Here is a 27,966-nt window from a genome sequence, read left to right as displayed (position 1 = left end):
GGACGGCTGGCCGCTAGAATATAGTCTGCCGTGGATCGTCGGACCGTTCAGTCTTTTTGTGTCGTTCAGTATCATCCGATTCGTGTGATCGACAGCACAGCCGAATTTTTTTTCTTTTTTTTCTAATTCCTTGAAGGTGAGTGCTTGAAGCGGAGCAACATTCAAAAAGCCAAGAAAAACATCACCATCATCGACAACGAATAACAATGCAAGAACAAGCGGGAAGGAAAAACAGAAAACTGCAAAATGCAAAATGCAAATGCTAATGCAAAGAAAAACAAATGTGCAATCCTCAGTCCTTTCTCATATGCTATACATATCTATATATTTATATTTATATGTATGGATGGACCTGACCAAAATCGTGTGCGTGTGCCCAGAGGATTCAAACATTTTTTTAACTATTTTTTTTGCTATTTTTTTCAAGTGATACAAGTTAACAAGTGTCTAAAACTGCATCGAAATACTTTTCAACATTATTTTGACTTGATTTTGCAAGGAATTTTTTTTCTCGGATTGGCTTGCCAATTACGTAAGAAGTTGCCGTGTGTGTGCGTGTATGCGTGTGGGTGCGTGCCGAAAGCTATAAATGTATACCTCAGATACAAGATACATTTCAAAAAAGCTGAAATCGCTCGAAAAGTGCCTGAAAATAGACCACAGCGAGAACAAGAGATCCCGAGAGAGAGAAAAATCACACACACACACGCACACACAGCAAATCATACACTCACACACAGAGAAACAAACGCACAGGTCGCCCACGTAAAATAACTGGATAAATGCTCTCCGAACTTTTGGATTTAATATTCGATACGAATATCGTTGCTCCAATTTTACAATTTTTTTCCGTGAACATATAAACAAATTGTACGGCAAATCATAAATAGCTGCCATATTTCTCGCATCCGAGATTCGTGTATCTATCAACAGGTTTATTTTTAAATCAGACAGATACTAGATACAGTAGATGCCATCCCACTCGCTCTCATTCTCAGATTATGCTGAGTGAAGACATCGACTATGCTTAAATTCGCTGTGCATTTCTCGCAGTGTACATAGCCGAAGGTCGCCATTGTCAGAACATTTTCACGCCTTACCTTCGCTAAGGTGCGCAAATTCCTGGGGCTAAATATACGCCTAGCTCCCTAGCAATTCGTTCTACTAAGCCATATGGCTTCGTAGGTGTGAAAAACAATAATATACAACTTCCCCCAAAGGACATAAAGTCTATTACGGATATCTCCTTTCGAACCATTGTACATCATTGTAATGCTGATAGCATAGCGAGTCTGTTTAACGATTACTTTGAAAACTAGTAGACTTTTTAAAGTTATATATTTACTTCGTGAGGCGTTAATTCCTCGACTTCATTTCAGTAAAAATGTATACATATACATACTATACGATTAAGCTAGCAATCAATTCTGATAAATCCTTAAGATGTAGACATGGTTTTTAGCATGATGAAATGTCATAATGTTTACTTAAAGATTTCCAATATGTTATTCAACATAAAATGTCTTTTGAAATGGCATTAGTACGTTCAATTATCTGTATGCATATGTAAAAGTTACTTCTATACTAACGACTTAACTTTTAGCTTGATTAAAACGAAAACATATCGTAGGAAAGTTTCCATTAACAAAATCAGCTGGCTGAGATCGGTCAGTTGGGAAATGCTTTTCTCTCTTTGCTCACTTGAAATCGGATATCAAAGAGAGCAACTAGAAAAGCTAAAAAGCAATACAGTGGTCTTTTTCTGGCAGCTAGACGCCCACGCCAAAGTAAATGTGCGAAAGAGAGCGGGAAAATGAGCGTTGCTATGGTTGTCCTCCCATATACGGCGTGGATCAATGCTGCGTATACGTAATATGCGGCATATGCCAACAATATTGCGCATACGCACTGTGGTGCCCCGGTGAGATCGTAAGCGTGTGCGAATGGGAGAGAGAGTGACTGATTTATGGAACACATATATATATATACATATATAAACACATACTTATACGTATATATGCGTGTATACCTACATATAGCCGTGTATATATAGGGCAATGGAAATGATGTCATCGAACATTTCCATTTCCATTCACCATTCACCATTAGCCTCCAGTTCCAGTTCCTTGAGTTCACCTCTTGATTTCTCTTACTTTCAGTAACCAAAAACACAAATCAAAATGGCTGATGATGAGGTGAGGTGAGTATCGCTAACGGCACCCTTCCTACCGCCTTTGACAAACGGTTGATTAACCTTTGACCCTCTTCTGCAGTTAACTATTTTGGGGCATTATTCGCAAGCACTGTTTTGGAAATTGGCAGTGATTTGGACGGGATTACCTCTGACTGGATGTGGATTTAGGTAAGCAGAGTTCCCGAACAATCCAGAAGCTTCAACTGCCCCCCTTTTGCGACCATGCAACATGCAACCCAAGCCTTTCTTTGCCTTTCTCTTGCTTTCACAGGATCGCTGCGCTTTGCAACCCTCTGAATCCCAGCCATTTCTTCCTTTCGATCAAGGAGCACAGATAATGATAACTGTCAAGTCTGACTGAAAGCCATGTCTGTTATCGTTAGTGTGTGTCTATGTCTCTGTGCCTTGCTTTGTCCCTATTTTGTTATCGGTGCGTTTGTGCTTGGAGAAATTTGAGATCTAAAATTAAACTTGGCTGTAAAGTTGTTTAGTTGATGAGTCAATAGACCACTCTTATATATTTTAAATTAAAACCTATTTAATTACTTTAAATGAGTGTGGATGATCGGAAAATGTAAATAGTTACTTTGAAGTTCAAGCAATTTTCTCCTAGCCCGGCGTACTTTTCCGATTTCTAGAACTGCAGCTAACCAGAAATCCTTTACCTTGATTTCAGAAAAAGGCAGCAGCTCCGGCCGCGGCTCCAGCGGCGGCGGCCAAACCGGCGGCTCCGGCAGCAGCCCCGGCGGCCAATGGCAAGGCTGCTCCGGCGGCCAATGGAAAGGCTGCTCCGGCAGCCGCCACCGCTCCCGCCGGTCCGCCCAAGGATCCCAACGACCCCAAAGTGAAGGCCGAGGAGGTACACTTGTGTACGTGTGTGCCCGTTCAACTCCACGTCCATGTCAAAGTCCAAGTCTCGTGCTGTGCAGTGCTGTGTTCGAATATCAGATCTAGTGTTGTGTCCAGTTTTGGATGTGGGCTAACCATGCTGATACCCGGATTGTTCGTTCGTTTAATTTGCAGGCTAAGAAGGCTAAACAGGCTGAGATCGAGCGCAAGCGTGCTGAGGTGCGCAAGCGCATGGAGGAAGCCTCCAAGGCCAAGAAGGCCAAGAAGGGTTTCATGACCCCAGAGAGGAAGAAGAAACTCAGGGTAAGTTTCCTGCACATACCAACGCTTTGTACGATCGCCTGCTAATCTAAGCCCTCCACTTGCAGTTGCTGCTGCGTAAGAAAGCCGCTGAGGAGCTGAAGAAAGAACAGGAACGCAAAGCGGCTGAACGTAGACGCATCATCGAAGAACGTTGCGGCAGTCCCAGGAATCTCAGCGATGCCAGCGAAGGTGAGTAGCCTCGGTCCTCGAACCGAATGGTTAAGATCCCTGATCAGGCGAGTGGAAATCCCCAGAGGTTTTCCTTCCACTTGATCACGGTTCGAAAGTATAAAGGATGAAAAAACGTATAATCGAAATAAACGAAATCAATCAGTAAAACAGACAGGCGGGTTATCATTCAATATGTTTAAGCCCGCCTGTCGCGAAGCATAAACCGAAATCGATAACTGAAAGTTGAACAAGTGTCATCTATCGCATACATACATACAATTACATAACACACCAACACGGAGACACCAAAAACACACACACGCACACATACACAGGATAACCGACCTCCCACATCGGATCACAATGACGTCGCAGAGGAACCATAGTCTTATTATGCCTGAACCACTGTGTGCAACATGTATCTAAATGTGTCTCTATCTCTATCTCTCTTTTGCCGCACCCATGCCCGTTAAATATCCAATCGATCCACACACACACCACCACCACCACCACCCCACTCCAACACAACCAACACCCCATTCCACAACCACAACCAACTCCGAACCACTCCGAAAAACCGAAAATAAAAACCCCATTGTGAACAGACACACTCAAATCTCTGATCAAGCAACACTATGACAGGATTAATAAGTTGGAGGACCAGAAATATGATCTTGAGTATGTTGTTAAACGCAAGGATGTTGAGGTACACGAACACCACCAATTTTATATACGCCACCTAAATACGCCTAAGTCTATCCACGATCAAAATCAAAAGCTAACGCTTAACAACTACAATATAAACACCTTCTGTCAGCTGTCTCTTTCTATATATCTAAAACACTATCTCACTCTCAATCTGTTTACTGTATAATACACTCTATATATGTTCGTGAAAAGTGTTATTCGCCCAGGCACTAAAAACTGTACAGAAACTCAATGGCTCAATTAGCTCCGTATGCGTATCCGTATCTCCGTATACTCACCCGATTAATGCAGGTCTCTTTCTATATGTCCCTCCAGTAAGGATGTGTTCTGTTTAAGAATGGAAGTGTAGGTGCCATTTCTCGAGTAGATTAGTCTCACGAAAACACACTCACCCACTCCCACACCAAGAAATACCAGCACACTCACACACACACACACACACAGTCAAACAACACCTCCAGATATCCAGATACAGTTCGAACCGTTTTGATAACCACACTTCGTTCCGCAGATACTATTCAGAGTGTTTGTAAGGACTACCACAGTAAGATACTGAAACTGGAGTCCGAAAAGTACGATCTCGAGCACGAGGTAGCCAGAAAGGATTATGAGGCAAGCAGCTCCGGTTTCCAATAGTTTCAATTTCTCGCTGATCGTAGAACATGTCGATAACTATCTAAATATATAGAACTACTTCACTAGCCGAGGCAGCAGCACAACCAGCCCAAAGATATATGCAAATATTTCGGAGCTCTATATACACTAGTGTGTGTGTTTGTCCGGCGGACAAAAGAATATAAGACTAAGCACTTCGTAGAAACCGTAGTTAACACCATGTACTTTTTGAATCTAGTTTCCGTTTTGGGAGAGAGCCCACACAAAAATTTCGATGTGTTTTTGACACCCGAAAATCGTATATACCATATAGAAAGTAGAGCCCTAGTCAACGCAGCTAATCCGTAATATAAGAGCTTCAAGATCGGACCCAAATTGGGGGGATCGAGAATAACTACGCTGCCTTTATGTACTAATAACCTAAGCCGAGTGCAACAAGTGCTGACAAACCCTATTTTTGATGTCACCTTATTTGTAGGTTTTTTGCTTTTTACGGCTTTAGCTATAAGCTTTTTGTGGCTACAAGTTGGTTTTTGGCTTTTTATTGTAGCGGAAAACACATGTACTGTTTTTGTATTTTTGATAAGGCTTTTACTAACCCACCAAAATGAAAGAAAATATTAAGAAAAAGCGAAACGGTTAAGTTAGGAGAATGTACTTTACTCTAGTGTGAACAGAGCTTAGGCAAACAGTCATCACAGAAGTACAGTCACGCACGAAGGAACAACAAACAAGACACTGACACTCTTACAGACACTTCATGTTGCACCAAGAAACGAAAGCACAACACTGTCTTACACTTAGAACATTTGTAGGTGATAAAAATCGAGTTCAATCAATAACTTTATATTAATCAAATCTTAATCTAATCCTTCTTTTTCTTGAAAACGCGCCAACCAATCACTTGAACAATCAAACAAACAAAAAACACACAACCAAACTCAAATCGAAACAAACAATGCGTCGTTGTCGTTGTCTCTATACGTCTCTATCTTTCATGCTATCTCTATCTCTTTCTGACCCTATCTAACTCTGTTTCTTCGACTATATCTGTCACTCTCTCCAATTTCATGCCGCACCTAATCTCCTTCCTACTATCTTACTCTTACTATCTTCACTCTTCTGTCTGTACCTGTTCTTTCACACTATATCTATCTCTCTTCTTTGATCCGTAACTCCCACGCACACATACAAATAAACACCAATACCAACACATTCAAATATACATACAACACAAATACAAAACGAACTCTGTCGCTAAACGTCAACCGTTTACCGTTTCGTAACCGCTACTGTTACCGCTACCGTTACCGTTTACCGCAGCCGAACTGCAAACAATATGCAAACAATATTGGCAACGCGTATACAGTTTGGAGGGCGATAAGTTTGATTTAGAACACGTGCAGAAAGTCAAGGCCCAAGAGGTAAATTCCCCAAAGATTTACAAAGTTTTGCCATGCACCCACCAAAAAAAAAACGAATTCAAAAAAAAAGAAACCAAAATCGAATGTTTTTTTCTTTCTTATCAAGCCAAATAAAATATATAAGATATTTACATATATATAAATCGATTATTAATCATAACTCTACTTTACGATTATGCCCTTGATTTAATTATTTGATTTCATTTCTAAATATTTCCTAATCATATTTTTAGTTTTTTACTGCGATACTTCTTTTCGTTTACCTAATTTTGATATTGTTTTAACTGCGCTAAACTACAGAAAAAAACGAAATCAGAGAGATCTTCTCGCATCGGCGCGTGCTTCAAACAGTCTGGTTTTGGGGGGAAATAGTTCCCGGGCCGCCGTGTATATAGTCTATCCCTCCGGATCCGGGAACCGTCTTCCCCCGCCGTAACCCCCAAGCCAGGTCTTCGGTTCGCCGGAGTGGAAGCTTGTAGGAGAAAATAATAAGGAACGTCTTTCATTAATTGTCAAAACCCAAATAATAAGTCTCAGTTTATCGAGATGCTCATGGAAATCACGCGTACCCAATAGGCCAATAATGTAAACCGTAACGATCGTTTCCGTTTCCGTTCCATTTCATTCCGATCTGATTTGTTCCGTTCCATTTCGTAACAGAAACAGTAGGAGAAACCCAAGTCAAAAATCGAAGAATAAAAACTCATCGAACACATAACATCTAATGAAGCTGCGAAACAACAAACGATAAGATATCGATAACCATTATTGCGATAAACCAAAAGAAAAATCTATAAACAGTAAATTCAATCATAAATACTATTAGTCATACGTAGATTTAGAACATTACCAAACGACGAACGCCGATTAAAAGTTTAAGTCAAACCAAAACCAAATCCCGAAAAATCAAATATTTTTGCAGGCGAATTGCAAGAGATTTGCGAAGAGTATTACGAGCGTATGTATATTTGTGAAGGCCAGAAATGGGATCTGGAATACGAAGTCAGGAAAAAAGACTGGGAGGTACTGCAACAATTTCAATTTAAATTTTCCAATCGTTCTCAATCAATCAATAAATGTCAAAACTCTGAATACAAAAGAACAACCAATCAAAAATAAAACCAAAAGTATTAATAAGACCAACTCACCCAAGACAGAATGCAACAAAATTGTATCAAAACTAAAATCTTATTTGATTATCTAAAGTATTCATTTGAGTTCTAGTATCATGTTTGTTTCCGTTCCGTTCAGTTCCGTTGTTTCTTTCTTACTTGTTGAATGCGCATCTCAAAAATATGTCTCTTAGTTTGTATCTGTTTTACTTGACTGTTTCACAAAACAACAACCACCTCGTGCCCCCCTACCCATATATATATACAGAAGCATATATGTGGGTCTCGGTGGGGGCGCACAATCGTGACTATTTATTCGTACTACTCCCTGTTTAATTTCAATTTCGAGTTCCTAATGCCGTTGTTACTTACGTTTAACTCAAAAACTCCAGACGGAAACACGTATCCGCTGAGAACGCGAGGATTGCCTGACCAGTCAATCGATATCGAATATATCGAAAAGTATATTCAACTTGAAGTGTGACCAGATGTCGTGCCCAGTGAGGTTATGTCCGAAAATACACATAGTGAGGTTAAGTCCGCTATCGAGCACACGAACAAACATGTCACATGGCACCTCCTCACTTCCTCTTTGCAAAAATATCAATTTAACTGGCAATCCAAGTATGCTCATCAGTCACACTACACCCCAGACAACCAGAATCACAAACAAATCGAACAACAACAAGAAACAAGCAACAGTAATGTAGTATTAGTGAATTGCACAATAGTTACAACAACAGCAATATAACTAGTTTGTTGCACCATTTGTGAACTTTGTTTTGTGTGTGTGTTATTTCTCTTTTTTTCTTAACTGTAACCAACAATTTGTTTGTGCCGCTGTCGACGCGTTACGCCATTACTCAACTGAACCACAGTCTGTGCGTCCGGTCCACAAACACAGTTACAACCCAAAAATTTACCAGCACATAGTTATACAAGCACACTAGCACAAAAGTACACGATCACAATTTATGAACAAAAGAAGGAAAAGTACAGTCACGCTCACACGAAACGCAACGCACGCCAGCACGCAACATTTTGCATGCAGCAACACATGAAAAAAAAACAGAAGAATAAAACACTGAAACGACCGACAAGCAGCAGCCACGAACCACCTATCCCGATCAGCCACGCCCTGTACTGCCCACCGCCCACCAAGCCACCGCACTTCATTGTAAATAATGTTTGTGTAAATTGATCCCATCGCCGCTCACACTCTGTCTCTCTCTATCTCTTTCTCTCTCTCTGTTTTTCTATCTATCTCTCTGTTTCTATCTCTGTCACTTTTTTCTGTGTTTCTATACTATCCTTTCCGCGAAAAGCCGCAAAAAAGATAAACCAAAAGCAAAGCTGAGTTCCAAGTTGAAAAGCATAAAAGCCAAGCGTCGATTACTTCTCGATTGAATCACTTAATGCTAGTCCACTAAACGTGATATACCGATTACCGATTACTGATACCGTTACACGTACCCGCCAAAATGCCAAATGAAACTGCGTGCGCAGCTGAACAAACAAATCGAAAGAAAGAGAAACAAGAAAGCAAAGCAAAGCAGAAAAAGCAACACAAAACAAAAACTCGAAGGGAGCAAGCAGAGGAGGCTGTAATCAGTGTTCCGATAACGATTACGATAACAATATATACAAATACCGTTAAGCAGTACCTCAGCCCAGTCGCCCTATTGGGTTTCAGTTTCAATCTCAATCTCAACTTCCGTTCCATTTCCATTGTAGTTGCAGCTAGGCCAACGTCGCTCGTTCCGTCTCACTCACTCCGGCTATCTAGCTATCTATCTATCGATCTATCTTAATCACTTGATCACTCTGACTATCTGTCTCTGTCTAGTGTATATATGTATAAACGAACAATACTCTCTATAAAACTACAAATAAAGCATTAAAGCAAAAGCAATCGACATTTGGATGTTATGCTGTTCAATCAACAAGAGGCGCGATTAAAGCGCCAATCTATTGAACCACCAAACCAACCAATCGAACCGAACCGCAACCACCAAATCCTCGTCTCGCTCCCACTAGGCAGTTTAGACCGCAGAGAACTTGGCTCGCTCGCTCGCTCGCTTACTCGCTCTCGCACTCACTCACCCACGCACGCCAGCACGCCCTAGTCTTAGCTCATAGTACTTAGCATTACGACTTAGTGGTAGTGCCCATGGTAGAGTATGCTCTATATGTCTGCAACCCATGTTTCCTGTTTCCTGTTTCCCTTTGCATGCGTAAAAGAACCCCCATTTAGTAAAAAGGAAAGAACTTCTTCTTGCAGCATTTTGATTTTGATAGTTGCCCGCCGTAGCTGTAGCTTTATGTGTCGATAGACCGATTGACAATTGTCGATGAAATCATACTAATCGCGTACCCTCTTTCTTCCCAACTCTCTCTACGTGCCTGGCTTGGTTACACAGATCAACGATCTCAATGCCCAAGTTAACGACCTTCGCGGCAAGTTGTAAGTACAATCGAAATAATCGACAGGAAGGCGATAACTAATCGATTACATTCGAATACCTTTAGCGTCAAGCCAGCCCTGAAGAAGGTCTCCAAATACGAAAACAAATTCGCCAAGCTGCAGAAGAAGGCCGCTGAGTTCAACTTCCGCAACCAGCTCAAGGTGGTGAAGAAGAAGGAGTTCACGCTGGAGGAGGAGGAGAAGGAGGTAAGTGGGCGTTTCCCGCCATAAATGGGAACTTCAGCGACGGGGGATATCCAATATTATAATCTCTACTCGACGATGAACGAAACACTACACCAATCTCTATATCTTCTATATCTTCTCCGTGACGTTTAGAAAAAGATAAAAGATGCCGCTGTGCTAAATAAGGCCAAGAAGTGTAAGAACCTCAGTGTGTGCGTGTGACCCAGATCCTTCTGTTTGCCTTGAGCACCTGAGTGCACCTGCTCCATATCTTTCTCTCTCTCTATCTGTTGTCGCACACTGATCTGTCTTTGTCTTTCAACGATCGTAGTCAGTAGTTATAGTCACACACTTTCTCTCTAAATCACACGAACAACATCGAATAGTCTAAATGTGTGGGATCTGAATTTGATTGCTCGAAATTAACCACGGAAAATATGCATTCATTGCACTCGCAATCGATCAAATTGAGCATCCCACCATGGCAATTTATTTTGGAGCACAAGTCACTTGTACATGTAGATCACTATGTAGTTCTTAGTGTCGGCACCGAGCATCCACATGTTGTATGTGACCATTTGGGATGGTACATGAGCCTACTAATACCGATATGTTCTCTCCTCTATTCCGCCATGATATCCACGTCCGGATGAGCAGAAGAAACCCGACTGGTCCAAGGGCAAGCCCGGAGATGCCAAGGTGAAGGAGGAGGTTGAGGCCGAAGCTTAAGTGTCCACACGTCCACTAGTGTCCACTGACCCGTGACTCCCGCCCTAAACAATAATTGAAATTATTTACAACAATTATCTGAAGCAATACAATTTATATGAATCTATTAATATATATATATCCGCAAATATATATGCATGTATATATCTCGCCATATATATGTGTCCACAATGGATTTGATCAGAAATGAAGTCAATAAACAACAACAGCAACAACTAAATTAACTCAAAATCAAAATCAAACTCAGACTCAAACTCAAACTCAACTGCTATAAATAATTCAGATCAACGATTCAAAACAACAGCCAAACATCTGAACGCCTTGATGAATTATTTATTATATTTCATTATTTACAAATTATATTTTTTAATGTAAATTAAATTAAATTACAAAAAAAAAACATACACATTTTTTCTAACTCGCCATATATTATGATATATATGTATATTTTTGGCACCCAAAATCATCTTTTGCACACAAACACTGAGCGAAATAATCTTTAAAATGGTTGAGATTTTCAGGAGGGGATCGAGAACTCACGATCTCGAATATCATAAATACAGTATAGTTTTGAATGAAAAGACAGCGATATTGAAAATGAATGGCAACAATTTTATTGCATAGTATATTGTAATGGTATAACCATGCATTTTTAAGGGGTAAACTACATAGTGCTTTATTGTTTCTAATAGAATGGGTTTTTGGTTTGATTCAACGGCTTTGGAACATGTACAAATTCAACAAGGCCTTTATAATTTATTTGAAAATAGACAAAAAAAAAGTATTTACGAACTATAAACCGTCTAGTCGAACAGTTTCAACTCGTCCAGACGTTTCAGGGTGCACTTGAGGCTCTCTAGCGTGCGAGTGTTTCCCTCGAACATGAGCTGCACCTTCTGCCTGGCGAATGTCTCGTCGTGGAAGTTCTTCAGTGAGTTGTCCTCGGAATCCACACCGATCATGCTCATCAGCGGGAAAAATCCAAAAGCCACGAAGAAACCGTAGGCCTCGCGCTTCCTGATTTCATCCATGATATCCTCATAGCTGGGCAGCTCCTTGGACCAGGGCAGATGCTTCAGGCAGTCCACTAGGGACCTGTAGTAGATGTCGACGAGCTCCTGCCGCCGGTCACGTAGCACCTCCAGTTCCAAGCTGGTGTTCAGGAAGTAGTTGATGTCGAAGCCCAGGCTGCCGTAGAAGCACAGCTGGAAGTCAATCTGAAGTGGCAGTAAAATGGGCGTCTAAAGATCGGTCGATTCTGATGTAAACTAGTAACTAGCTACAAGCTCTTAGTCAGTTTATGAAGAAATAAATAAAATAATATTGGAGATTGCTGGAAGCCTCAATTTTGTGGGCATCCATTTTGTACTTACAATCTTCACCTGCTGCACCGTGTACTCCGCATCGTACTTGAAGAATATGTTGTTCACCCAAAGATCGCCGTGATTGAGCACGTTATGGTTGCCGCGCAGTGGGTACACTGCCTTCAGGACTCGCTCGGTGAAGTGCTCGTGGTAGCGATAGAGCTTCGTGGTGATCCCACCGAATCCCTCACAGTCACCGACCAGAGCGGCCAGCTTTAGGAGCTGAGTGCCGAAGAGCAGCTTGAAGGGCTCCGAGTTGATGGCATCCATGTGGAGCAGACCGAAGGGATAGCGGTCCACAATCGTTTCCGGCTCCCGTTCGGCCATGGCCATGGTGAGGGCATGGTATTCGGCCAGTTTGGCCAGCACCAGAGCGGCGTGGTCAAAGTCCAGACCCAGCTGGCGGCACTTCAGCTGATAGCCTGCGGCGCACAGGTCCTCCAGGATGATCGTCTGCTCCGGCTGGGTGGTGGAGTAGTAGTGCCTGCAAATGGAAAACTAGATTTACTCCTCATTGATCCTAGACACACTGCAGCTTGGAGAACCCACTTGGGAGCCAAGGTCCAGGCACTGGAACTATCCACCGCCCTCCACATGAGTGCCTCCAGCTTGGGCTTGATGTGCATGTAGAAAAGCGTCTCCTTGTTGTAAATGTGCAGGCGGGCCAGGATGGCCTGCTTCTCGTCCGGCATGGACTTGACGATCAGGGATGTCTCCAGGACGCAGCTCTCGGCATTGCGATACTTAATCTGAGCGCGGTAGATGTTGCTGCAGTAGTTCTCCCCGCCGCGCGTCAGATTGGTCAGCTGGACACCGATGACCTGCAGGTCCAGCTGCTGCAATCCATGCTCCAGGGTGCGCCTGAAGAACTGCGGCGTAAGGTACAGTGGTGGCTCCTCCAGTGCGTCCGACATCGTGTATCCGTAAATTGCAATTGTGGCGGTGAACAGCCGGCTTTTTATGCAAAATCTCGGAGAGCACTTGCCGATGCCTCATTTGTTGTCTAATTGATCTTAATGGACAGGGCACGACTGGACCTTCCTCAATTGCCTTGATGGAAGTGCATTTGCCGCTGGATTAGCGGTTTGCAGATTGAAGAACATAGCCGATTTGCAGATCTTCGAGCACAGATCGCGGCTGGGGTACAAATTTATTTTGATATTTAAATATAACACGAAATATTGTGATATTTTGGAGGACCAACTTCTCTATGTCTTCAGTTCAAACAGAAAGATACCAAATATGTAAGTATAATAGAAAATATATTAGTCCTACTATTTGAACCTAAAACTACATTATAAATTTTCTGAATGCACAATACGAGTGCAATTGTTGAAAGTTGTACAAAAAAAATAGGAGAGTTTACATTTTCTAACCATCATTAAAAACGCTTGCTACTCTTGAAGGCTAGTTTTGGTTATCTCCAGAGTGGAGGGCGTTCGTATCGTTGGCGCCGTGGTGGCCAGACTCCTGCTGGGCATGGTTCCGGGTGTTGGGCAATTTTTGGATCGCTTGGGCAGAGTAGCCGCGCGCAAATAGGGATTATCGATGTTGGGGTTGTCCAAAATGGCCTTGTTCGTGTTGGAATTGGGCTTGATATCTATCTCGGGCTTCTCCTCCTTGGACTTGTCGCCATCCATCTCCTCGTTCTCGCTATCGCCCTCTTCGCCCTCATCTGAAAGGGTGGAAAGTGTTAGCACTCGTGACATCTGACTATTTGAAAGAAACGCACCTTTACTGGGCTCATCTTCTGTGCGATTGGCCACCAGATAGTGGTACTCCAGCTCCTCGAAGTCAAACACCTGATCTGTGGGATTTAAAGCGGCTGCATAGGGAGGAAAGGCCGGTTTGCAGGCAATTACTGAAAAAAAGAGTTATTAAATATTGTTCGCTGGATGATTATGGTGCCTCTTACAAGGAAACATGTTGTCCTCGGTGGGAAAGAGGTTGTTCGTCTCCGTGGTCTTGCAGAGGAACTTTGTGAGCGCCTTCTCGATGTCCCGCTTCTGGCAGGCGGCCTTCTCCCTGATGGCTTCGTACTCTGTAACCGGCTGCTTGTGCGTCGGCGTTCGTATGTAGGCGTGCGGATCGGGCATGGGCGGAAAGTAGCTGGGCACATAGTGGGGATGCGGGGCCTTGATGCCCGCTTGCAGCAGGCTCAGCGGGCGCTGCTGCGTCTGCTGTGGCGGCAGTGGAATGGGCACGTGAGTCTCCTTGCGCATGTACGGATCCAAATTGGAGATCGAGATGCCCATGTTGATCAGGGCCAAGCTGACATCGCCCACGGTGGGCATGGTGCGTCCACTCAGCTCGCAGTAGTTATGCGCCGAGTTTCCGATCTCCCAGAGCACTGGAATGGCGTGCTAAATGATTATTCTGGTACAAAATGGTAATCCCAATGTCAACTTACACGCCTGCAGCATCTGGGTTAGCGTCTCCAGGCTTTGGTTGCTCGCCTGGCCGGCGCCTTTGTCCACTAGCAGCTGGGACACAGCCTTGTTTAGGATCCGACGATAGGGATCCACATTGGGAACTGTTACCGCCTCCACCTTCTCCATGGAGACAGAATTCAATTTGTTTATGCTAAAGTGGAAACCGAAGTGAATATTGCCACTTTAGCGGCTAGTGATGGCACTGTTGGGCACTATCGACTACAGCTATCGGCGCAATGCTTCTTATGAGTTCATGCGCAGCTCCACTGGTTATTTTAATATTTCATCTGGCATTAAGATTTAATATTAGTTTAAGCCAAGGCTTGGCAATAAAAAACCTAATTTTGCAGTTCTTAAGAGTTTATTGAAAAGCTCAGTGGAAAAACACGCCACCAGAGATTGTTAAATTAATGAAACACATTTTAAACTCTGAACTAAGTCTTAGAAAATAAAGAATAGCAAAAGTTGAATTATAGATTTATAAAAACAGGCAATTTTTAATTATTCCAACAAGCTAGTGATTTATTCCCTGTGCATTAGTTTACAGCATCTTTTTAAGATAAATTCTCAACCATTATTAATCAAAATCGCTGAGGCATCAACTTATTAATAAGCTGCATTGCGCAGCAATAACATATTATAAGAAAATTTTACTCCACTATATTACTACTATTTAAGTAATTATTACTGTAGAATTTTACTATACCATATTACTAAGCAATGCACTATATCATAGATTCCTCCAATTGCCTTATAATTTCTTTAATATAATATTATGACTGGGCTAACATCGATAGTCGATGGTTGGTTCAAAAACAATCGATATATAGAAAGGAGTGCATCGCAGGTGCACCATCTCCAACAAATTAGTGTATTTTTTGTTGTTCTTTGCCAAACAATAGAAGACGAACGTACTCGGAAGTAAATTAAACTAAATCGGGCGACCGGATCGGGCGTAAATCGTTAATTGTTCAATTAAATGCAGCTAATGAGGCGCCGGGCTGCATAGTGCGATCGCAGAGTCACCGAGTGGACCGGGCCCCCTGGCGCTATAGTCGTAATCCGAACCCGAATCGCTCCATCGGGAATCGTTAATTGTGTACGTATATATGAATGGATATGGTTGGATGTGTGTGGATGCTGCGTTGACTAATGTTTTTAGGATGGGGGATAGAACAAATGTATAAATGGATGGCTGAGTATATCCACTCGAACTTCCTGGCAATTTGCACTTATAATTGGAATCGTGTGCGGCCTTTTTCGAATGGTTTCTATTTTTAAGCTCCGTGCTCCGTGCTCCACTTTGGTTATCAGCCGGAGTTTCACCACTTGCCCAGTCTTGTAGTACATATACATATGTACTAGCCGTAATCCCATTTCTTTGTCTGCGCGCCAAAGAGTTTTCATTTCGAAACCTTAGAAAGTGTCTGTGCACAGGGAAAAATAAGATCTTGATTAATGATCGATGTATTAATGGGATATTACTATGATAAACAATATAATTAAAAACAGTTAATAGTAGTACATTTTGAGCTAATATAGTATAGTATCTCCCTGTAAACACTTTTACGTAATGGTAAACAGAACGGAATTCATTTCATTGATCACATAATGGCACCTCTGACCTTTTACCCAGATTTTTTTCATATCAATAATTAATGTTTTAACCAAACAAGCACTGCCTTGGTTGGTTTGTTTTGTTTGTGGGTTATACCTGTTCCGACTTTTATTTTGATTTCTTTTAGACGAGCATTTATTGCATTTGGCTGTGGGTTTTTGCAGTTTTACAGATGACTCAGAGCTGCGGGCCGTCACCTGGCTATGTATATCTTATCAGTAATTAAATACAAAACATATTGACAATCGGGAAAACACACAAAACTATAAAAAAGAGAGTCTCATCTCCTCCATTCTATGCCATTGTAAAGTGCGCACTCGAACATGCGGCTGCGTTTGTTTACTTAATTTCTTTGGCGACGTGAGCATGTGAGAGTGGTCAAAGAGAAACTCGGACCTGGCCCTGGTGTGGCGACCTACAAAAGAATGCCATGCAAAAAACACAGCAGCACGATCATGAATCACTGGTGTGGGGCGGGAAAAAGCACCACCAGATCGACATTATCATCACCACCACCAACAGAGATCAGATATAACTCGGTATCAGTACCGGTTTGTATTTCAAAGTGTTTTGTGCTGCTACATAAACAATTTAACAAAAAATACCCAAATTAGTTTCAAATTGTAAGAATACATTGGTTTACTGACAACCAAGAAAAGCCAACATTCTTTTCACTATCTAATTAAGCTCCAGTTAAGCCAAAAGCTCAACAAAGTGAACCCTAAAATGGTCTTAAAACCAACGTTCCCTCCATAAACTTAACTTGCATATTGTGTACATTTTTTTACCTTTAAAAAAAATGTATACATCTAGGAGCCATAACTCAAATTGTCAGCTTACTAATTGTTCTGTCTGTGAATTTGCCTCAGGAATCCGAGCGATGAACAAAGTGGGCAAGCACATCCAAAGCGGCATCGGTGGAGCACCCAACGCGGCATTGTCCACGGCAGCTCTACTGGGTACTCCGCTGGAGGCGACCAATGGAGCTGGCTCGGCCAGCACCACTAATGTGTTCAACTCCATCATGAGCTTCCTGCCGGACAATCGACCGATCACCTCGCTGCACATCGTCGAGGATTTCGAGCGGTTAGTGTGCAGTAGTGGCCCGTTTGACAGTGATTTGTCCATACTAATAACTTTTGTACGTTTTAGTTGCCCGAAGAACTTCAGTGCCATAAGCCGCACCTACGACCAGGATTCGGATGCGGACCTATGGCGCGACTACAGCCTGTTCGGACGCCAGAACACACGCTACCTCTGCCTGTCCAAGTCCGAGGGCCTGCCGGAATACGTGGTGGAGACCCTACAGTGAGCTCAACTGGATTCCATCTCCTGTTCGTTTATAATCAAAATCCACTTGGTTTTCAGAGTGATTTCGGATAAAACGCCGCCGCCCAAGGAATTCTCGCAGGTCTCCCGCACTGCAGACAGCGACCAGAAGGCCTGGCGCAAGCGGCAGCTGATCTACAAGCTCTCCAAGCGCGGCACTGTGACCCAGGCGGTCACCGACATAATACTCTGCTCCAAGTTGAAGGCAGCGCCCGATGGCTTTAAGCTGGCCGGCGATATCAACGGAGTGCTTATCTGCTACAAAACGAGCGCGATCCCAGTGCGCCTCTCGCCGCCAGTGCCAGGTGGAGGATTGCCAGCTCCAGCCACCTGTGAGGTGGAGCAGGCCCTGAACCGCCTGAATCTCCAGGGTCAACGCAACTCACGTGGACCAGTAAGTCGTGCCTCCGAGTCAATTGCGTCTTCAATTACTGTCAATGCTTGCCCATTTCACCGAACAGCTGCCACAACCACCGACTGAACACCATGACTATGAGGAGATCCAAGCCAACTATCAAATAAAGTCGCCACAGCGACCGGCTCCACCGCGGCCAGCGTGTTCCGCAGGAGGACACGGTACTTACGGCGGAACGGGCACCTTGGGCACCTACACCGAGCTGGAGGGAGTGCCTTTCGCCATGGACGTTAGGCTGCAGCGCAACCAAGCTGTGAATGATGTGAGTGAAGCAGCCAGTGGCTTTTAACCTCTCGCTCTAATTCGATATTCGAAATATGTATGCATAGATACCCACACTGCCAGAAATCTCTACGCTGCTCAAGTCCCTGGACTATGACTTTCAGCTGGAACGTCAGATCTTGTGCACCATGAAGTCATCAGCATCTAAGAACCCGTTCTTTAAGTAATATTGCAAAACTTTCAACGGGAGCGTCGCAAATTGATGGTTGGGCAAATGTAAACAGCAAAGCAAAGAACCGGAAATGAGTGGATTTTATATTTAGTTTAGCGTAAGCTTGATCCAATCGCAAATAGATGCGCGTGTGGCGTGTAGCTGCCATGGTCAACCCAGTAGTTATTCAGTTGAAATTAAGTTCTGAGGACCCCGGCCCCTTAGAGTAAAATGTGTGTAATATTCCTGTGCCTTCGATATGTATCTAATTTGGATGCTCGCCCGAGCAATCAAACACCTCAGTTTCGTAGAACCCCTCATTGGAAAGCAACCGAATCAGAATCCTACCTATTTACATCATAGAAATCATTCATATACATACATGCATCGATTAACCCCAAATCAAATTGTGATCAAAAGAGCGAGCGCAATGTTTTGTCATTAATTTAGAAGCGCTACACATTAGATGGCTCTACTTTACGCATTCGCATATGTATTTCGAGAGGCCGACGCATAAGATACATGTACATACATGTGTATACACCTATGTACCACATATGTCCATGAGTGTAATGTTAATGTTGAATCAAGTCCAGAAAGCGGACTAAAGCTAAAATAAACCTAGTACATACAAGCATATATCTAATATATATATATACACTCACGTTTATAGGCCACATAGCACTTAAAACCAGTTGGTTTTTAAAAACATATATCTATTACATATTAGCTGTAGTGACGATTAGACTGTATTGCAAAATCATAGATTCTTCCCAGCTGCCTCCGTCCCCGTCATCCACAGTCCCAGCTCCTTTTCTACCCTTTACTCCCGAAAAAAATACCCCACCATGTTATATAGCAGTTCAAATACAAGAAAAAAATATATATATACGCCACTGAAATTACAATATCGAGTCTTCTTTCTGATGATTCAGCGGCAGAAGAGCTTTGGGATAAACGTGGCTCGTGATTTCGTAAGTCCATCTGAGCATTAGTCAGTTCAAATAATTATTGAAGATATCAAATTCAGCAAACAATTAGTTTTAGTTTATAATAGTAAACATAAGTACAAAAGTTAGTTGATAAAGTAAGAATATAAAAAATAATCCTAGGACACAATAGCTAGCGGGGCCTTAAGTCATTCCATATGTACAGTGCTCTCTCTGGGATGAAGGATCCAATGGTCGTCAGCTCAAAATAGATTGTGGAAGAGCAGGTCCGGCTGCGACAGAGTCTTCTTCAGGTTGCGCATGCTCAGGCGGCGGCGATCGGCGGTGCATCTGTAGACGACGTGATCGGGATTGGAAACGGATTCGGGAGTGGGTATAGGTGTGGCAGGTACAGTGGGGGTTCAGGTTGAGGATTTCGGTTTTCGAGTGGTTAGCAAAGCGTTCGACACAACGGCACAGTAGGTGAGCGGTTTGGATGAGACGTAAGCGGCGGGAATTCGGGTTTTGTGGGTAACAGTAGCGGCGGGCGCCCGGAAACCAAATGGACCATCACCTGGGAGACTGGGGGCTGCTCCTCCTCAGCGGGGCTCGCACTTACTCGAATATGCGCCCCTGGTACTCGATCATCAGCTTGACGCAGTCGGCCAGCGTTTCGCCCTCGCGCAAAAGTTGCTGGATATCCTGCATGTGGACGCCCTGCGGCACCGTGTGGAAAATCGACGGCGTCACCGATATGGACAGCGTTTCCGCGCTGATCTGCTGCAGCGGCACCTTGGTTATTCTGCAAATTCAAATTTATATTATTTGACGATACATATGTATATTGTGCTATGCGGGGCGCACTAACCTATTGAAGTGCCCGAAGATGTAGTCCATGGTGTCCCGGTTGCTCTCCGGCAGCGAACGAATCAGTCTTTTCAGGGAGTCCAACTTCGCTGACAGATCGGTTAACACTGCGCATAGGAAAGAGAGAATTAGAAGCGGGCACTCGGAGAGGAATACCTTCGAACTTACACCACTGATTGGGCTGGCCAATGAAGGTCTTGGCCTCGTTGACACTGACCAGCGGACTCTTGATTTCGCGCAGGAAGAGCTTCAGCACGCCGGTCAACGTGTGTATATCGACGTCCGGCTGACGCAGTGAATCGTAGTCGTTGGCGTCGATGCTAAAGCGCAGCGTTTGGATTTTATTGTAGTCGCCGCACTGCCGATAGATGCCCTCGATGGGCTGCGTGGATCTGCGGTACTTTTGCTCGATAAGATCGCAGCAGTCCACAACGATGCGCGGCACAGTGCGGTGCTGGTCGTGCTTGAGGACCATCTCCAGGTCCGTATCGAAGCAGGGCTCGTCGAAGAAGATGCGCTGTTCCCGCAGCGTTTCCACGCTGGGTCTGCTCTTGAACCAGTTGGACAGGTTCATCCAGGCCACCAGGCGCGAGGGTCGGACATTGGGAGTGCCGTGAGCAGTCCGCTTGCCAGGCGCAGCCACGCCGCCTGCGGCTGCGAAGCGCGGCTTATCCTTGTCCCTATCCCTGTCGCGTTCCTGCAGCAGTTCCGTCAACTGGCGACTCATCTCGCCCACCTTCTGCTCCAGCTCCTGGCTGTATGTGGTCTGGACTAGCAGATCCTGCTCCAGAGTGTGCATACGCTGCTTGAGATCGTGCCAGCGCTTGGAGCAGCTGCTGCAGCACTCCAGTCCATTGCGGCGATCCCTGCCGGACTTGGACCTGCCCACCGCCGGACTGCCGCCAGAGCTGGAATTCGAGGAGCAGACATCTATGCTGGTGTTGGACACCAGCACGGCTGTGTTGGTTGAATCGTCCAGAAACAGGCGGGTCAGATCCTTGCTGCTGCTGCTCTTGAGCAGCGCCAGCTTGTTGGGTCTGGTTTTCAGCTCTCTGAGTAGGACGACCGCCTCGGGCCGCCCGCTATCCTGCTTGCCCGCCTTGTCCAAGGTGCAATTGGAGCCACCACTGCCCTCCAGGCGAAACAGAGTGCTCGAGGTGACGCTGTGACCGCGCACATAGGCGTGTTGGGCCTGCGACGATGACGACGACGTCGTGGAACGATCGCGAAAGCAATTCATCAGGGTCTTTCCGGGCTGGCGTCTCTCGTGTGCCACGAATCCCGCGGCGCCGATTACGATATGCGCCGAGTCTGGAGTGCCAGGCGTTACTGGCCGCTGACTTGTCGTCGTCTGCATGATGCTGGGCTTGGCGCTATCGGGTTGTTCGCAACACCCCTTCCACTCTGGCTTCTTCTCGATTGGCTGCACTTGGGCTTATCGCCACAGCGCCAGTGAGGCAGCTGACCAGTGGAGAGCCCTTCCCTTCGTCTACTGCTTCTCCTCCCGTGTCCCAGTGACGTCAAGTGTAGGAACTGTGCAAAAAGAAATAATCGTGTTTATAATTAGTTTATGACCATTGAATGTAAGTACAGATAGCAAAAGCACAGTGAGCATTGGGAATTACAAATTATGTTTACTTGAAATATTCAATATTCAAAGTAGAAAAACCAAGTGGTTTTTCACTGCAAAATATATGAATTTAAGATACAATAGGACAAACTCTAGTAAATCCATATGAAGTACAGCCCTTCAATGGATGCCATACTTCTTAGCCAGTGCCCACTGTGGTAACCACCCACCTCTTCCGCTTTTCAAGAGCCTATTCCTGCCGAATCGTGGAATGCTGCCCAATGCTGTTGCAACTCCAACTGCAACAACAGCCACACCTTGCACACCAGTTGACCACGAATCACTTGTGGGTCTTCCGATTCTGTGTTTTCCTGGGGTTATCAAACTTTTCCTTGGCGCACTCGGATGACGCAGTATCAGCGGCGCGATTGCCGGTCACGGATAGTGGATAATTCGCAGGCAGCTCCGATTTCAACTGACTGGCTGGGGCGAGCGTTTGGAATTCTGTGGGCGCTTATCGCACTTCCAATTGTTCCACACTCGCAGGCCACTCCGACACTCCAGATAAGATAGCTCGGAGAACCAAACAAATGCCAAAGCACTCGCATACAAATATAACTGGCTGTCACTGGATGGACGATTATGTGTGAAATCCAGTGGAGGAGTTGCTATTCTCCTATCCCCCACTCGCATCGCTCTGTTTTCACTGGGCAAATGGGAATCGCTACTGTAAGCTGCCGACTTGGACTTTGGCAATTTCTGGGTAACTGGAGCAAGTCAGGGCCTTGACCAGCCCATGGAGATATACCCAATCGGTCGTGATGGGTAGAGTAGTGCTTTTATATTTAGGAAGTACCGACTGCCCAATATCCGGTGGTGATTAATCGCAAATAGTGTGATAAGTGGTTTCAAAGTGGTGGCTCACATTAAAGTATATGTTTTGAATGGTTCCACGGCACACCATGGTGATAATAAAATCGAATTAGGTGCTTCTTCCTACATTCCATTACGACTTATTTCTTTTGCATTCATTTGGAGATCTTTTGTGCTCGTGGTGGATCTCCGTGTGTCGCTTGAGGCATTAGGGTGTCTAGCCCTTGCCACATCTGGGACAATCGAAGGCTATCATCGTGCTTGGTCCACTGAACCATGTAGCTATCCACGTTCTTTACCACTTCCTCCAATAGCCGCAACATCCCGTAGTTGGGGGAACAGGAGGCAAATAGCTTGCTCTCCCGCTCGTTCTGCTGCCGGCGCAGTTTCTCTTGGTGGGAATTGGTCCTCAGCAGGCAGATGAAACATTGAAGCTGCGAGGAATCGAGCGGAGATTTTCATTTTAATGCGGCAAAGCTCCAGATCTCTGAATGTCCGAAATCATCTGGAGATGCCGACGATGCACCAGGTTTTTCACTGATAACACTTGTTGGGTGACTGATGAATCTGTCATCTGCTCTGGACGTAGCTTTTTCTTTCATTCAGACCACTTGCGATATTTTTGGTGGTTCCGCATGTCCAAATTCCAGAGCTTTGACTGCTGTTCCACATGGAGCAACTGGAGCATCAGTAGACGCAGCAGGCTGGAAGGCGGAATCAACTAAAGTTGGGAAAAAATTAAAATATATTGCTGGCTCACGGTTCCCCCACTGCTCTAGCAATCGCTGTATGGACAGTCCAGCACAGTGTCCATCTCGTTATGCTTCACTTAAAATGCAGCCTCGTTGACCAGTGCATCCTTTCCTGCCGGGGATTCCTTCCATTTAAATTGCTCTGCGTCTTGTGTTCCCAAGGGATCTTTTTGCTGGACAGGTGGTACATTCTCTTGATCCCAGCTAGCTGCCCTACGAAGTTCCCGGCACCGATTATTATTATCTTCTGAAGAGCGATTTTCAAATGTTCGTTGTTTACATTTTGAAACGGAGCTGCCAACTTGCGGGAAAAACAGGGAATTCTTAAGGGGTAACACTTGGAGATACCCTTTTATTCAATAAAAATTTAAGCTCATATCCACACTGTAAATTTTATAGTAAACTATTTTCTTATTATAACTACGAATTGCTTAAGAATTAATTTTACAAATAGTATGTCAGTAATAACATTGACTTACGATAAATGAATCCACCTGTTGCATCGACCTATGCAGTCAATACACCCCAGCTACCCCTTATATATCCAGTGTTGATGAACGGGAGGCAGACGCGCCTCCAAAATTTGAAATGTGACATTGTGTGTTTAATAGCAATTATTACATAATTTCGGGACAGATAATAAAACTTTTCAGCTTAACCACTAGACAATAGATAAATGCAAACTGATCGAGCCACTTCCAGAGGTCCGAGACCGCGCGCAGACCGGATCTAGGGCATCATGCGCAGGGCACCATCGATGCGGATAACCTCGCCGTTGAGCAGCGGATTCTCGTAGATGGCCTGCACCAGGTGGGCGTACTCACTGGGCTCGCCCAGGCGCTGCGGGAACGGTATGGACTTGGCCAGGAAGGTGCGCACCTTCTCTGGCAGGGCGGCCAGCATGGGTGTGTTGAACAAACCCGGTGCAATGGTGCAGATACGGATGCCCTGGGTGCTCAGGTCGCGGGCAATGGGCAGGGTCATGCCCACCACGGCTGCCTTAGAGGCGGAGTAGGCCGCCTGGCCGATCTGGCCATCGAAGGCAGCCACTGAGGCGGTGTTCACGATCACGCCGCGTTGTCCATCCTGGTTGGGCTCATTGGCGCCCATCAGTCCGGCGGACAGACGGATCACATTGAACGTGCCCACCGTATTGATGTTGATCACCCGCTGGAAGTCCTCAAGGCGGTGCGCCACGTTCTTGTTGAAGTTGAACGTCTTCACCGCGGTGGCTGTGCCTGCACAGTTCACAGTCAGATCCAGACGACCGAACTTATCCTTGGCCGTCTGCAGAGCGGCGCTCACATCCTTCTCGGAGGTCACGTCCACGGGCACGAAGACCACCTTGTCGCCCAGCTCCTTGGCCACCTCGTTGCCCTTGGAGGAGGGCAGATCGGCCAGGATCACGCTGGCGCCCTGCTTGGCCAGGCGCTCGGCGGTGGCGCGGCCCAGTCCAGAGGCTCCTCCGGTCACCAGGGAAACGGCGTTCTGCGGATCGGAAAGGCATGGAGTTAGCAAGGAAATAGATTCTAAAAATGAACTGCATTCCATTTAATCCCAACTACAACATCAAGGTTTAGGGATCTTAACAGAATAAGCTTATAGGGTGCAGAATATATGATCTGTAGGACCTGAGATCTTTATCTTCAACAACATGAAAAGCTGTCTGTAAGAGTTTGTATAGATATAGCACGATCCCCAATTTGCATATAAACTGATAATCCGATGCCGGTTTATCTTATCATTTCGAAAGCAGCTGACAGATGCGTTCGGTGTCCAGTTTCCCGATAAGCCGCATTGTATTATTGTATAACTCGTGGGGAAGTAATGCTAATTGTTGGATGGGTACAAGGTACATCGCTGTGGGCAGAGATACAGTTATTTATGGGACTCCATGTTTATAATAGACACGAGTTCACATCCCAATTGGACTTTGCACCCCGGCCGCCGAGTCATCGGCCGCTATTGCTGCACTAATTCCCATCTAATCGCAGTGTGATCCTTATTTACAGCACCCCACGTACCTTGATCATTGTTCTGGCTGGTGGTGTTGTGTTGTGGGTGCGAAAGGCGGTGGTTACTGAGTGCTCGGGAAAGCTTTTTAAACAAAAACTTGTTAAGCGATTCGAAACCGTGCAGTGTGACCGTATGCGCGCCGCTTGAAAATACTGCCTAAAACTACCGGCTAGGGGGGCTCCTCTGAATGGCTTTGCTTTTCAATTTAGAGTTGATTTAAATTTAAATTAATTTGTTTATCAGCAAGCAATTTATCATATTTTAGCTTGTAGTATTTTGGAACAACTTTTAAATATAAATTACCTCCAGCAGGCAAACAGCTTGCCAAGTTAGTTGCAACTAATTATTTCAAGAACATGTTTTTTCAAGAATCAAGATCGCAGCAGTCAAGTCTTTGTGTATTCAAATTTTGCAATATGCTGTGCAATATGCAATATGCTATTACTAATTGTATAAGAAAATATGGAAAATAAACTTGTACTTACAATTTATACACTTTTCTTATACGATGCGCAGTAGGTACGGAAGAACAGCCATGATTCCTCGAAAAACATCGATGATTTCGATTTTTTTGAAAACATAGTTGACATCGAAGTTTCCCCACCTCTAAGTCGGAGTGCCTATTGAAATACAAAATAAATAAGTGCTTGCTTGAAATCAAATGTTGGAGAACACAAAATGTCGCTCGGTGGAGAAAGCAAGCACTCTCCAAAGTTATCCAATCTGAGGCCTTTGGACGACGACCAGCTGGTTAGGCTCGTCAGGACGCCACGTCCGTCAAATGGTAAGACATTCACCCATGCGAACTGCGTGTTTGCCAAAAATACCAAGATTTAACTTCTCTTTTCCACGCGATTGGGCAAGGACTGGGCCAGCATCCCGCACAGGATCGCCTCAAGCGCCTGCAGGCCCATCTGAAGCGGATGCAGGACAACGGGAAGGAGCAGGGGACCACCAAACGGAGCCCTCACAGTTCCTTGGCAGCTCGTCGTTCAAGTGCATCCACATCTACACCCCAGCGAATCCTAAAGGTGCCGGCCAAGGTGGCCAGGAATGCCTGGGAAAAGCCAAAAGCCCTGGTGGATGCCAATCGCCTGAAGGCGGGACGTAGCCAACCTGGTGAGTGCTCAGTGCATGTAGTTACTCGAATCCCTTGTTCTCCTTATCGTCTTCCTAGCCAACCAGCGTCTCATGCTATTAAGAGCTTCGCTGCAGCAGAAGCAGCAATGCGAGGAGCGCAACAACAATATTGTGCCCAAGATCAACGAAGAGGTGATCGAAAAACAACCAGAGATCTGCAACATCACAAATACAAGTGCATTTGGCTCGACGGCCAGCGATATGGAGGTCGAGCCCATGGAATGGCAGGATTCCATTGGAGAGGATGCTACACAAAAGGATCAGGATGAGGCCAAGGAAGGGGACGACACTCAATTGATGCTGCAGGCGGAGTCCATTGAAGAGGAGGCCCCACAGAAGGATCAGGATGAGACGAAGAAAGAGGACGACACTCTATTGATGCTGCAGGCGGCCGATGCCGAGGAGCTGCCCCCAAGGCTTGTGGATTACATGTACTTTGTGCTGGACACCAACGTCCTCATACACGACCACAAGTTCGTGGAAAGACTGGCCGATGTGGTGCTCCCTGGCACGGTGGGGAGCATGCTGTACCTTCCCTACATAGTAATCAAAGAGCTGGACAAGCTGAAGTACAAGTCGGACTTCCTGAAGCGTTTGATTGCCGTGCGAGCAATACGCTTTTTGAACACCAAGTTCGACGAGAGCTTGCAAATACAAGGTGGGTCGTGGATTGTGTATGTAAATCGTTGGAACTAACCTATGTATATTCTCTTTGTTGCAGCTCAATCCGCTTTGGAGGAGGCGGATCACCTGATCAAGATCGATTGCCCGGACGACAGCATTGTGAATTGCTGCCTGCAGCTGCAGGAGCAGGTTCCCCACATGATGCTTCTCACCAACGACGCGAACCTCCGGCTCAAGGCCAATGCCTCCAACATAAAGGTCTCCAGTCTCTCCGCTCTGATGTCCACCTATGCGGATGAGTTCGCTGGCTTCGGCGATTAATTCGCTGCCATCCGAGCTCCCACTTTACATTTAGTATACGAAAGACTGTGACTGCGTTTGTGATACGGGATCGGGAGGCAGGCAAAAGGGATCGACCAGTCAAGCAAGATGCACCGCAGCATACATGAAGTACAATGAATCCTTAAAACCTAATATACTTTCAGAGGAAGGCCACTGACGTGTTCACCGAAGACTTTAAACTTGCACATATTAGACATCATATTTAACTGCCATTTGCTACGTGGAATAAAGATTGTTTCTGGATATATTTACCTGGCGATTAGCGTTCAAGATAGCCAATCCGCGTGGCCCGGAAGGGCTTCCTCCGATCGAAGATGGCCCGCTCGCTTGTTTGGCTTTAATTAGCCGCACGCCCCGGAGTTGCCGACTTTGATTGCGCCTTATCGGCTGGGCAAACAAGACCGGAGCAACGGAGGAGGATTCCCCACATCCGCTGGAGTTCACTTGGCCCGCTCCGTCGGCCAGATCGAGCTCAAAGCGTGCGCAGCGTTCGCCCAGCGCGGTGGT

The 27,966-nt window shown here is 45.1% G+C and overlaps 7 protein-coding genes across 12 annotated transcripts; 3 read left to right on the top strand and 4 right to left on the bottom strand.

Moving 5' to 3' along the window:
• Nucleotides 1-10: 10 nt before the first annotated feature.
• On the top strand, nucleotides 11-10,975 carry LOC117146924 (troponin I). 6 transcript variants are annotated; one of them, XM_033313559.1, is made up of 9 exons: nucleotides 11-136; nucleotides 2,160-2,195; nucleotides 3,218-3,346; nucleotides 3,412-3,535; nucleotides 6,164-6,264; nucleotides 9,797-9,840; nucleotides 9,906-10,047; nucleotides 10,180-10,222; nucleotides 10,684-10,755. In XM_033313559.1, coding segments are annotated over exons 2-9 (600 nt in total). In that variant the 5' UTR covers nucleotides 11-136; nucleotides 2,160-2,180; the 3' UTR covers nucleotides 10,686-10,755. The 6 variants fall into 6 exon arrangements, with proteins under 6 accessions (XP_033169450.1, XP_033169449.1, XP_033169448.1 ...); XM_033313558.1 differs by lacking the exon at nucleotides 6,164-6,264 and adding an exon at nucleotides 4,123-4,223 and having other exon boundaries at nucleotides 12-136; nucleotides 10,684-10,749; XM_033313557.1 differs by lacking the exon at nucleotides 10,180-10,222 and having other exon boundaries at nucleotides 12-136; nucleotides 10,684-10,975.
• A 255-nt stretch (nucleotides 10,976-11,230) lies between these two features.
• LOC117146922 lies at nucleotides 11,231-13,260 on the bottom strand. The gene is made up of 3 exons (XM_033313551.1): nucleotides 12,669-13,260; nucleotides 12,129-12,603; nucleotides 11,231-11,972 (listed from the first exon to the last, which is right to left on the bottom strand). Exons 1-3 carry the CDS (start codon nucleotides 13,031-13,033, stop codon nucleotides 11,559-11,561), a joined length of 1,254 nt encoding a protein of 417 aa, XP_033169442.1. The 5' UTR covers nucleotides 13,034-13,260; the 3' UTR covers nucleotides 11,231-11,558.
• Nucleotides 13,261-13,364: 104 nt separating this feature from the next.
• LOC117146923 (transcription initiation factor TFIID subunit 8) lies at nucleotides 13,365-14,753 on the bottom strand. Its single transcript, XM_033313552.1, has 4 exons — nucleotides 14,530-14,753; nucleotides 14,035-14,469; nucleotides 13,852-13,980; nucleotides 13,365-13,794 (listed from the first exon to the last, which is right to left on the bottom strand). The coding sequence occupies exons 1-4, from the start codon at nucleotides 14,675-14,677 to the stop codon at nucleotides 13,514-13,516; spliced, it is 993 nt and encodes a 330-aa protein (XP_033169443.1). The 5' UTR covers nucleotides 14,678-14,753; the 3' UTR covers nucleotides 13,365-13,513.
• Nucleotides 14,754-15,425: 672 nt separating this feature from the next.
• On the top strand, nucleotides 15,426-19,254 carry LOC117147002 (multivesicular body subunit 12A). The gene is made up of 6 exons (XM_033313682.1): nucleotides 15,426-15,650; nucleotides 17,039-17,255; nucleotides 17,322-17,477; nucleotides 17,538-17,892; nucleotides 17,960-18,175; nucleotides 18,243-19,254. Exons 2-6 carry the CDS (start codon nucleotides 17,050-17,052, stop codon nucleotides 18,360-18,362), a joined length of 1,053 nt encoding a protein of 350 aa, XP_033169573.1. The 5' UTR covers nucleotides 15,426-15,650; nucleotides 17,039-17,049; the 3' UTR covers nucleotides 18,363-19,254.
• A 100-nt stretch (nucleotides 19,255-19,354) lies between these two features.
• On the bottom strand, nucleotides 19,355-23,628 carry LOC117147003 (rho GTPase-activating protein 22). Its single transcript, XM_033313683.1, is given in 8 exon segments — nucleotides 19,355-19,669; nucleotides 19,672-19,713; nucleotides 19,716-19,786; nucleotides 19,895-20,077; nucleotides 20,144-20,249; nucleotides 20,311-21,675; nucleotides 21,943-23,289; nucleotides 23,346-23,628. Coding segments are annotated over 6 exon segments (1,722 nt in total). The 5' UTR covers nucleotides 21,500-21,675; nucleotides 21,943-23,289; nucleotides 23,346-23,628; the 3' UTR covers nucleotides 19,355-19,538.
• A 291-nt stretch (nucleotides 23,629-23,919) lies between these two features.
• On the bottom strand, nucleotides 23,920-25,499 carry LOC117148108 (3-hydroxyacyl-CoA dehydrogenase type-2). The gene is made up of 2 exons (XM_033315326.1): nucleotides 25,362-25,499; nucleotides 23,920-24,825 (listed from the first exon to the last, which is right to left on the bottom strand). The coding sequence occupies exons 1-2, from the start codon at nucleotides 25,368-25,370 to the stop codon at nucleotides 24,067-24,069; spliced, it is 768 nt and encodes a 255-aa protein (XP_033171217.1). The 5' UTR covers nucleotides 25,371-25,499; the 3' UTR covers nucleotides 23,920-24,066.
• A 445-nt stretch (nucleotides 25,500-25,944) lies between these two features.
• Nucleotides 25,945-27,706, top strand: LOC117147193 (transcriptional protein SWT1). The gene is made up of 4 exons (XM_033313994.1): nucleotides 25,945-26,137; nucleotides 26,218-26,472; nucleotides 26,531-27,151; nucleotides 27,215-27,706. The coding sequence occupies exons 1-4, from the start codon at nucleotides 26,032-26,034 to the stop codon at nucleotides 27,436-27,438; spliced, it is 1,206 nt and encodes a 401-aa protein (XP_033169885.1). The 5' UTR covers nucleotides 25,945-26,031; the 3' UTR covers nucleotides 27,439-27,706.
• Nucleotides 27,707-27,966: the final 260 nt, after the last annotated feature.

The sequence above is a fragment of the Drosophila mauritiana genome, chromosome X (genome assembly GCF_004382145.1).
Source record: "Drosophila mauritiana strain mau12 chromosome X, ASM438214v1, whole genome shotgun sequence".
In the NCBI taxonomy this organism is placed as follows: domain Eukaryota; kingdom Metazoa; phylum Arthropoda; class Insecta; order Diptera; family Drosophilidae; genus Drosophila; species Drosophila mauritiana.
Note: the sequence above shows the minus strand (reverse complement) of the source record. Positions and strands in the feature narration are given on the sequence as shown.

Bases quoted from the DNA above. Each gene is read 5' to 3' on its own strand.
- LOC117147193 (XM_033313994.1), top strand. From the start codon at position 26,032: ATGTCGCTCGGTGGAGAAAGCAAGCACTCTCCAAAGTTATCCAATCTG. The intron at 26,138-26,217 runs GTAAGACATTCA...CGATTGGGCAAG, and splicing joins GACGCCACGTCCGTCAAATG to GACTGGGCCAGCATCCCGCA. The intron at 27,152-27,214 runs GTGGGTCGTGGA...TCTTTGTTGCAG, and splicing joins CGAGAGCTTGCAAATACAAG to CTCAATCCGCTTTGGAGGAG.
- LOC117146922 (XM_033313551.1), bottom strand. From the start codon at position 13,033: ATGTCGGACGCACTGGAGGAGCCACCACTGTACCTTACGCCGCAGTTC. The intron at 12,604-12,668 runs GTGGGTTCTCCA...TTCCATTTGCAG, and splicing joins GCCTGGACCTTGGCTCCCAA to GCACTACTACTCCACCACCC. The intron at 11,973-12,128 runs GTAAGTACAAAA...CTGCCACTTCAG, and splicing joins CGGTGCAGCAGGTGAAGATT to ATTGACTTCCAGCTGTGCTT.
- LOC117147002 (XM_033313682.1), top strand. From the start codon at position 17,050: ATGAACAAAGTGGGCAAGCACATCCAAAGCGGCATCGGTGGAGCACCC. The intron at 17,893-17,959 runs GTAAGTCGTGCC...TTCACCGAACAG, and splicing joins AACGCAACTCACGTGGACCA to CTGCCACAACCACCGACTGA. The intron at 18,176-18,242 runs GTGAGTGAAGCA...ATGTATGCATAG, and splicing joins GCAACCAAGCTGTGAATGAT to ATACCCACACTGCCAGAAAT.
- LOC117146924 (XM_033313557.1), top strand. The intron at 6,265-9,796 runs GTAAATTCCCCA...TTGGTTACACAG, and splicing joins AGAAAGTCAAGGCCCAAGAG to ATCAACGATCTCAATGCCCA. The intron at 10,048-10,683 runs GTAAGTGGGCGT...CCGGATGAGCAG, and splicing joins TGGAGGAGGAGGAGAAGGAG to AAGAAACCCGACTGGTCCAA.
- LOC117146923 (XM_033313552.1), bottom strand. From the start codon at position 14,677: ATGGAGAAGGTGGAGGCGGTAACAGTTCCCAATGTGGATCCCTATCGT. The intron at 14,470-14,529 runs GTAAGTTGACAT...ACGCCATTCCAG, and splicing joins AACCCAGATGCTGCAGGCGT to TGCTCTGGGAGATCGGAAAC. The intron at 13,795-13,851 runs GTGCGTTTCTTT...CCACCCTTTCAG, and splicing joins AGAAGATGAGCCCAGTAAAG to ATGAGGGCGAAGAGGGCGAT.